The sequence below is a fragment of the Pteropus alecto genome, unplaced genomic scaffold (genome assembly GCF_000325575.1).
Source record: "Pteropus alecto unplaced genomic scaffold, ASM32557v1 scaffold34, whole genome shotgun sequence".
In the NCBI taxonomy this organism is placed as follows: Eukaryota; Metazoa; Chordata; class Mammalia; order Chiroptera; family Pteropodidae; genus Pteropus; species Pteropus alecto.
Window position 1 is genome coordinate 4,877,534 of NW_006435763.1, and position 9,426 is coordinate 4,886,959.

At 51.6% G+C, this 9,426-nt stretch overlaps 1 protein-coding gene across 1 annotated transcript in view; it reads left to right on the top strand.

Moving 5' to 3' along the window:
• LOC102885244 (nodal modulator 1) overlaps nt 1–6,005 on the top strand; it is a 49,444-nt gene extending 43,439 nt beyond the window's left edge. The window contains exons 28-31 of the mRNA XM_006910911.3: nt 1,581–1,682; nt 3,260–3,379; nt 4,470–4,562; nt 5,418–6,005. Coding sequence (XP_006910973.1) covers nt 1,581–1,682; nt 3,260–3,379; nt 4,470–4,562; nt 5,418–5,549 — 447 coding nt within the window. The 3' untranslated portion in view covers nt 5,550–6,005. The remainder of the gene's footprint in view (nt 1–1,580; nt 1,683–3,259; nt 3,380–4,469; nt 4,563–5,417) is intronic.
• Nucleotides 6,006–9,426: the final 3,421 nt, after the last annotated feature.

A 9,426-nucleotide genomic window follows, 5' to 3' on the forward strand; every position in this document is an offset into this window, starting at 1 on the left:
CAGTGTATATCTTTGGAAGCATTGTAGTAGAAGCCTAATGAATGATCAGTACGATCTGGAGTCTAAAACAGAAAGACCATTTTAACGGAGAGTGCCTCCTAACTGTTTAAATTCTGTCTGGGGTGGAGGTGGTGGGCAGTGGACCAAAACCCAGACGGTCTGGACTGTCACTTGTCACTGGTGGTTACTCACGTTGTCGCCTTGGGCTGTCACTTCATTCTCATGGACCTCGGTTCCGTCCCTCCCTCTGTAAAACCAGGGAGTTGGACTCAGTGACCTCTTGAGGTCTCTTCAAGCTCTAACAAGACGTCCATGTTAGTGATTAATGCAGAAGTGTTGTACAGTGCCCTGCGACCCTTTGAAAGATGTTAATGAATTGCCACAGGAGTGGAATTTTTAGAGGGACTCAGAATCATAGACTGCAGAGTGTTGGGTTTGGGTGAGAACGTGCACTTAGGTTTTAACTCACCTCTGCCCTGCCCTTCAGTTCAGGGGTTGCAAGCATGCTCCCTGTGTGGGCCAGACAGGTAAGCCCAGAGAGTGAGGAGGACTAGGTGGGTGCAGGGCACACTGGGGAACCCATGTCCCGTACAAGGCGGGGCGGATGGGAGGGGACGGTGCCACTCCGCTCCCTCTGTTTGCTGCCATGTTGACATTCTGGCCCAGGGTTAACATCACTTCCCAATTTTCCAGAGAATCCGGCAGTTAGGGTTTTTCGAAGTCACCTGATTTTTAAATGTAGGCAGTGAATTCACTTTTACTTAGAACATGTACAGGTTAAAAGAACGCAGATGTGGTCTTTGATGGGACCCATGGGTTTCCGCCTCCAGTATTCCCTGTGACTTTGGTTTTAGGAAAACTCTTCCTGACTTGGGTGTTATGTAGAGTGTGAGCGTGGCCCGGGAGGGGCGGCTCTGGCACTCTGCTGTGGGGGGCCAGGCTGGAACTCCCAGTGTTAGCACCAGTTAGCACCATCGTGCCCGTCACATACAGCGTGAGAACGGCCAATAGCCCCAGGCCGGAGAGAAAGAAGGGCCAGAGACAAGCACTAAACTGCTTCTGGAAGCAGCCCGAGAACCAAAGGCCAAATGGGAACACGTTTCAAGTTCAGTGAATGCTTGTGGAGTTAAGATTACAGCGTATGGAGAGGCAGTGCCAGGGGAGTGAGACCCTCAGTGACCTGGGTTGAGTCCCAGGCTGCACCATGTGTAAATTAGGTGACTTTAGGTGACACAGGTTCTCTGAGTGATAATAGTAATAGCCAGGATCGGTGACGACATGTCTAAGGCACTGGTTGCATGCCTGGCATACTACAGATGTGTCAGAAGCTGTTCTTTTTAACATTATTACCATTTTGAGTGTTAACGTAAGTCGTCGGAATCTGTCACGTCTTGCACTTCTGGAGTCGTGGAAGGTTGAGGACTGCGTTACGCGTGGCCTGTCGGGGGACGGTTTCTCTCTCACATGTCCGTGCTTCCACGACCCTTTCCCCGGGAGATCAGCTGTCCCGAGGACGTCTGAGATGAGAGGCTTATTGTGTTTCGGTTCGCAAGGCCATCCTATTTTGTTTTGCTCTCCAGGTAAAGCTCTACAAGAGTGAAAACCTCGACAACCCAGTTCAGACGGTGTCTCTCGGCCAGTCCCTCTTCTTCCACTTCCCGCCGCTGCTCAGAGACGGCCAGGTACCGGCCACGCGCCGCTCTCGTTTCCATCTTCGTTTCAGCTCCACTCTTCCGTTTGAGGAAGCACAGTCCTCTCGTTTTCTCCCCGAATCCCACTTCTAAAGAGTGGGATTCGGGGAGAAAACGAGAGGACTGTGCTTCTCGTGTTTCATAAACTTTCTTTAGAAGTGGTCGACGTCATCCTCTCTGAATCAAAGGAGGTTGGATTCAGTTAGTGATGATTTTTTTCTTAATCAGTGTTTTTCCATTTACAAAAATAATACACATTCATGGCAGGAGACTCAGGGAAGAGAATCAGACACAACCCCATCATCCAGACATGACCACTGTTGAGACGTCGATAGGTACCTTTCGGTCTTTTTTCAGTGTGTGCTCACGTATTTGTATAAGTATAAATATACAGATATGTACATGTGAGCAATTCAAAGCTGGGACTATGTCGTACATTATTTTGTGAGGCATGCTTTTCAGTGAAGACTGTGTCACAAATCTTTTCCCCATCATCAAATCATCTATAACATGATTTTTAATGTTTGCACAATAGTCCATAACATTGGAAACACCGTAATTGATTTAACCAGGTCCCTAATGTCAGACATCATTTACTGATTATAGAATGTTTATTATCAATTCGAATTGAACAGAGCAATGTTGTAATTGGCCTGGTGGGAGCGACCTTTGCAAAGAATTCTATTCCTCTCTGGAGGACTTAGCCTGGGGGTGTCAGGAGTGGGCCTGTTTTGTGACGTTCCCTCTCCCGGCTTCTCACCACCGCAGGGATGATACGCTATGTCTTTTCTCGGCGTGACATGGCTATACAGAAATGAAATAGGTTGTGATGGGATTTGGGGATTCCTCCCCATTTCTGCAGATGCCCTCTGACATACATACTTTAGGCAGTTTGGGCTCTGGGGTCAGACCTCACCTGGGTTCTAAGCCTGCTCGGCACCTTGTTTGCTTAGTGACCCTGGGCAAGTCACTCTCAAATTCTTCAGGCCTCGCACTCCCATCTTAAGTCTACGTGGTCACCCCAGTCTTGTCTGTGGCTGAGAGCAGAGCAGGTGTTGGCCTGGCATAGGGGCTCAGCACTCAGGGCTGTGTCCGTCACTGAGACCTTTCCAGAGATGCTGTGTTCTTACAGTGCACCAGTTAATGAGCCACTGAAGTGTTGTCCTTGCAAAGTCACCCTCGTTTTGGATTGCGAACTGTCTTCCCCAGTTTGATCATGTACCTCCCTCATCCATAGTGGCTCGTTAGAACTTCTCGTGTTTCATAAAGCTAGGTCCTCAAAGGGCCATAATTGTCGTAGTTGAACATGCTCATAAAAAGTGCCACAGGCCTCGTAAGCTATACCAGAAGACACAGTATCAGGGACATTGGGGACACACCGCTGTCACTGACAGAATAGCCCACTGAGGTTTATTACTCTGTAGTTAGCGACTTTGGTTTAGATGTGTAAACTTGGGGATTTCATTTGAAACGTAAAGTCCTTTACATCACAGCCACACGTGAGGTTTTAGTTTTCGTTTGCTTTGCCCAGACTGCCCTTTATGAAACGACTTCTTGCTTGCGCACAGAATTACGTCGTGCTTCTGGACTCCACGCTCCCCAGGTCCCAGTATGACTACGTTTTGCCTCAAGTTTCTTTCACTGCAGTGGGCTACCATAAGCACATCACCTTGATTTTTAATCCCACGGTAAGGAAAACCCCACGGGGCTGGTGGGAGAAGGCAGATTCACACACTCTGTGCCCGAGGTTTGGGTAGAGGGAGGTCGGCTGTTTAAAGGGGCCTCAGTGTGGGCCCTGTAGCATCTCGGGTCCTGCATCCTAGATTTCCCCAGGTGCGTTTCTACTTGTCCTAGCCCGATGCCTTCGTGCCTTTGAGGAAGAAACTGGCGATGAGGCGGGTGGAATTGTTCAGGCCAGTGGCTCAGGTGTGATTTTTGGGGAGGAAGGTTACCACTTGGCCACTGCGTCGTGATTGGTAGCATTGTGGTCCTCCAGGAGGCACATGATGCCTGACCCGCCCAAACTCCTAGAGCTAGCTGCCAATTTACAGGACATATATAGAGGACGCAGCGGCATGTAATGGATACCACAAAATAAAGATTGTGGGAAACTGCAGATCAGCAATCTGGAACCTGATTTATATGACAGATTGGAAGAGAAAAAAAAATCGTACGGACGATACCTGTGGATTAAAAGAAATTTACTCAGTTTATCAGCTAGTTGCCATGTGTGGGCCTTACTGGATCTCGTATGAGACATACTAAAAAAAACCAGGCATGTGGCCTGTGTTCTGATTGGCCCAGGTGAAAGGTGAGGGCTTTCTTGGAAGAAAATGTGAATGGCCACTGGGGTACAAGTAGCAGTTACTACGTCTCGCGAGGCGTAATCTTGGGGACTAGCACATTTGTCACGATGTGCCTGAGCCTCGGACAGTGCACATCTGGAACTCATTGAATGAGGCTCTTTGCTTCTCGACCACAGGATCTTCCTGCTCTCCACAGTGCTTAGGGTCCTCAGTTTAGACGGTGGACATTCAGGGGGCGAGGAACACCTTGTGGCGGCCGCTGTTTCTGAGTGTCAGAGCAGGAAGTGAGTTTGGATAGCAGAGGGCGCATCTGAAAATCTGTCTGAGTTGCCTTGGTTCCTTGCTTTGGAGAGGGAGAGTTTGGGTTGCGTGGGGTCGTCTGGTGTCTGGGGTAGCCAGTCTGGAAGGCTGGGGGGTCACGGCTGTGGAATAGTGGGTGGCAGACAAGTGACGGTGCTCTTGGTGTTTGCAGAGGAAACTGCCTGAGCAAGACATCGCGCAGGGTTCCTACATCGCCCTGCCTCTGACGCTGCTTGTCCTGCTGGCTGGCTACAACCACGATAAGGTAGGGACTCCAGGAATGTCACGTGAAAGGGGATGTGTCAGCGAGTGACCCCTCGCAGCTGTGAAGTGACAGAAGAATATCCAGTGTCATGGAAACGACAACATTTTAGGGTTGGGAGGGACCGTGAAGGCCCCGAGTGCAGCCCCTGCCCTCCTGTCATGGCCATAAATATCGCGTAGCATCTCTCCTGACCCGTAAATCTTGGTTACTCCCAGACAGCGGTCCCCAGCCTTTCTGGCAGCAGGGACCGGTGCTCCTGTGAGAATCTTAATGCCTGATGGTCTGAGGCGGAGCTGAGGCGGTGATGCTGGTGCTGGGGAGCGGCTGCAAATACAGATGAAGCTTCACTCGCTTGCCCACTGCTCACCTGCCATGCGGCCCGGTTCCTAACAGGCCATGGACTGGTACTGATCCGCGGCCCGGGGGTTAGGGACCCCTGCTCCCAGGGATGAGTTGCTCACAGAGAGAGCCAGCCTGTCTCTGCTGAGTTCCTCGTGCGAGGCTGCGATGCTGGTGCTGGGGAGCGGCTGCAAATACAGATGAAGCTTCACTCGCTTGCCCACTGCTCACCTGCCATGCGGCCCGGTTCCTAACAGGCCATGGACTGGTACTGATCCGCGGCCCGGGGGTTAGGGACCCCTGCTCCCAGGGATGAGTTGCTCACAGAGAGAGCCAGCCTGTCTCTGCTGAGTTCCTCGTGCGAGGCTGCCTCACTTGGAGCTGAGGCCCTCCCATTAGCACGCGGTGGCGACCGGGCCTGAGGAAGGAGGTGAGCTGACGGGGGGGCTCCGGTGTCCATCTGGGCAGAAGTCTCCCGGCCTCCCTCCCCTTCTCACCTTCTGCCTTTCTTTCCAGCTCATTCCCTTGCTGTTGCAGTTGACAAGTCGACTGCAGGGCGTCCGGGCTCTTGGCCAGACAGCGTCCGACAACAGCGGCCCAGAAGATGTGAAGAGACAAGCCAAGAAACAGAAGACAAGGCGGACGTGAGGAGGAGGGGCGGTGAAATCCCACTGGGGACAGGCCACAGCTTGGTGCCCCTTGCCCCTGCACCGCTGTGGGTGTAGCCACCGGCACCTGTCGTCCCCCGTACCCGGCCCTCTGGTGCAATGCGACGAATAGACCCTCCTGTCACTCTGCTGAGCACAATTTATTGTCTGAGTTGAAGATAATTTATTATTATTATTATTATTTTTGTCAAAGAGGTATTTAAGCCGTGCCGATGACGTGAGAATGTAATCCTTGCTCTTCAGCATTCATCTGAGAGGAATTTTAGCAAGCGTGAGTTTTGGGGCCTCTTGTGAAATACCTGTTGGAGTCACGTTCTCCCTTGTCCCTTTGCATCCAAGGGCCCTGCTGGAGACGGCACAATGTGTGTCTGCTGCCAGGAGGGTGTGTGAGGAGGTAAAATCAATAAAGTTACCCGTTCGTATGTGTTGTAGCTCATCTCACATGTCTTCCTTGGACGACAGTGACATAATGCCAGGCTCACAGACTGAGATGCCTAGACGGGGGCACGCAGGTCCTGAGTGAAGGGCTGGGACGAAAAAGTCCTCAGCAAAGACTGATACACAGCAGCTGTTTGTTGGCTTCCGTGGTAGAGGAACGGGGGATGGGAGGTGCTCGTGGCAAGACAAAACGTCCCCACCCTATCCTCAGGAGCCGGTTTCTCTAGCTCACTGGGACAGCAGGAGTGTGCGCTTATGTTTCTGGAGAAGCTGGAAAGATAGCATTTTATGCGAAATCTTCCAAGTTTTAAACATTAGCAACATTCAATGTTTTAAAAACCTCACGTTTTTGGCCATACAAAACATGTGTTTCGGATGGGTAAGGCCTGAAGGCCACTGGTTTGCGCGAGGGATCCTCAGAAATTCACAGCATTTGAACGGTGTTAAGTCCTTTTCTATAGGGAGCAATCAGTTATGTCGTGTTGAAGGAGGGGACACATGCATCCAGCATCTGTTGAGCACCACAGAGGACAGGCACTGGGGACGTGTATGAAGGGGGATAGAGTAGACGACTCTTGTTCCTGGTATCCCCATGCTTGGCACGTAGATAGTGGGCATTCTGTAAGCAGCGAGTAGTGCGTGAACAGAACGTCACACCGTGTTTGCTTCCACGGAGTGCATACCCCATTGTTGGGCAGAAGACCAGCCAGTAAGCGGACAAGGGCAGCGCAGAGAGCTGAGAGCCTCCTGGCGGAGGAAGCTCAAGTGGCTGTGGGGGCACTGAGCAGAGGTGCATTCCCACCGGAGGGCTTAGGGAAGCTTCTTGGATGTGACGTTCACGCCAAGTCTGGAAGGGTACTGAATGGAGAGAGGAAAAATAGGGCAGGAGGTCGTGCTGGGGGTGACACCAGTGCAGAAGGCGAGCTTGAGGGTCTCTGGCTCTCGGTGGCCACGTGAAGGCTTGCTGTGTCCATCTAGTGGCTGCTGGGCTGTTTGCCATTTCACTGGTTTGCTTTTTTACCATGGAAGGAAGTAAACTCTTGGAGATCTGGGACACATGAGATACATAATCCATTTTTGTGGAATGTTTTCTTACGGTTCTTCAAGTGGACATGCAATAACATCCCTTTTAAATGTTAATGGGGCTTTTTATTGACAGGTGTAAAGGTTAAGAGCTTGTGAAAGATACAACTAAATGTCAGGGCGATCTATTCAGTTCCAGAGGCTGCCATTAAGTGGCAGTGTTCCCCCTTTGCTGGCTCCAGGTCACCTTTGCTGGGACTTGGGCTCTGTTCCTGGAAGAAAGCTGCATGTTTCTCGTCCGTTTGGAAGTCGGGCCTGCTCTGTTGTGTCACTTGCTTCGTTTTCTGGCAGTCTCAGGACAAGTCTGATCCCCCTGCGAGGTCTCAGTGTTAATGGCGTTCAGGACTTTGATTGGGGCAAAAGTTACATGACAGATATTTTTTTCCCCCTGAGAAAAATTTTAAAATGTCTAAAATACTTTTCAAAGAACTCTCGTTAACTTGCGCTTTTTTGCTTATTAAAGGGACCGTAAACTCTCAACGCAGACACCCGTACAGATCTTTACGGAAGCATCTCTCTAAGGTGCTGGCGTTACCTTAGTCGTCTCTTCTGGGTTTTCGAGTTTTGAATTTTATCGACCAACCAGCAAGGATTGTCGGAGGTGATGGGAGGGGGCTGGTTGCAGGTGGGCGCGAGCATGTGCGCATGTGTGTGTGCAGGTGGGAGGGGCCGGCGGCTGCAAGAGAAGGGAAGAGGCAGTGCCTGTGCTTAACTCTAACGGTGTAATTGTGAGGAGAGAAGGTTCATGAAATCGGGCCTAAGTGACTGGTTGCCCTCCTGAGTGCGGGCATAATGCCGAGCCCTCTCGTGCACGAGCTGTCAGACCGTCATGACCTTATGAGGTGCATGTCCCTTCAGTCCCATTTGATAGCGAGGAAACTGAGATGTAAAGATCTCCCAGTCACTAAGTGGCAGAGCTGGGATTTGAACCCAGGTCCTAAGCCTATCAGGGCAGATGGAATGTGGCAGATAGGAGTGAGGACATGTGACCTCTCAGGCTAAGTCGCAGAAGGCGTTGCACTTCCCACTTTGGCTCGGGGAGGAGGGGGTGGGCAGCTGCCTGTAGTGAGGATGCTCGGGTGGTCCTGCAGAGCTGAGGCCTGTGCCAACAGCCTGCTGGCCCCAGTCCATCCTCTGGGTGACTGCAGCCCCAGCTGCCCCGGACTGCCACCGTTTCAGAGACGCCAAGTGAGTACTCCCCAGCTGTGCTCTTCCCGAACTCCTAACCCGCAGAATCTGTGAATATAGTATGTGGTTGTGTTAGGCCTCTGCGGTTTGGGGTAACTTGTTATCTAACGTTAGGTAACTGGAACAGTTATCCGTAAGTGTCTGTTAACGTGAATGGACAGGCTGCGAGCCTCCCGGCAAAGTGGTGCGTGTCTACTCGAGTGTTAGTCAAGGCTCTTTTAGCTCGACTAATAGAAACTCAACTCCAACTAGCTTAAGCAAAACAGGGCATTTCGCCGATGACATAATTGAGCAATCGAAGGCCTGGCTGTATCCAGGGCTGGGTCCAGGCTCCGTCTCAGTCTCCTGGCTCTGCTTCCCTTTGTGTGTCGGCCTTGTCCTTTCCTCCTTTGAGGCCCTACGCCAGCTCTCCGGGATCAGCTCTGAAAGACCGCTTTGCTAGAAACTGACAGACATGTAAACCAGGCCCAGGGCTGTTTGCTCAGTCACTGCTCTGCCTGAGGCAGGGGCAGGGCCAGACGTTGGGCACACATCCACAAAAGTGGAGATGATGATAGGTAACTGGGAGCAGAGTTTCGGGGACACTGGCTTTTGGCCTTTGCCGGTTTATTCTGCTTCCGTCGCCTGCAGCATCGGGCCTCACACCATCCCAGTTTGCAGGCCCAGCCAATGGAGGGCTTCAATCTCACAGCATCATGTGTCAGGCCTGGGGAGGGTGGTGGGCGCGCTGCAGTCTCTGGGGCCTGGCCAGGCCCAAGCCACCCTATGTCTGTGCCGTGGGTAGCTCCTGTGACCTGGATGCTGCATTTTCTAAGGAACTAGTGGTCCTGGGTGGGCAAAACCAATAGAAGTCAGCTCCACTTCCCATAAAACTTGACAAGGCCTGCTCAGTGTCACCCACCATTTCTGGCTTTTACTTTCCGTTAGCAAAATGATCATGATATTATCATGACGTGCCTAGAGGGGGAAAGAGACTCATGTTCCTGTGGGCCTACTGTGTGCTAGGGCCAGGAGGCTCCTTTCCAGGAAGGTGCGATATAACCCTCTTCCTGTCCCCTTCTCCGTTGGAGCAAGTGTTTATGCTTCATGATGCAGTGGTGGAATTGTGGTTAGATCACGAATATTGTGACTACACCACTTCTGCTGTG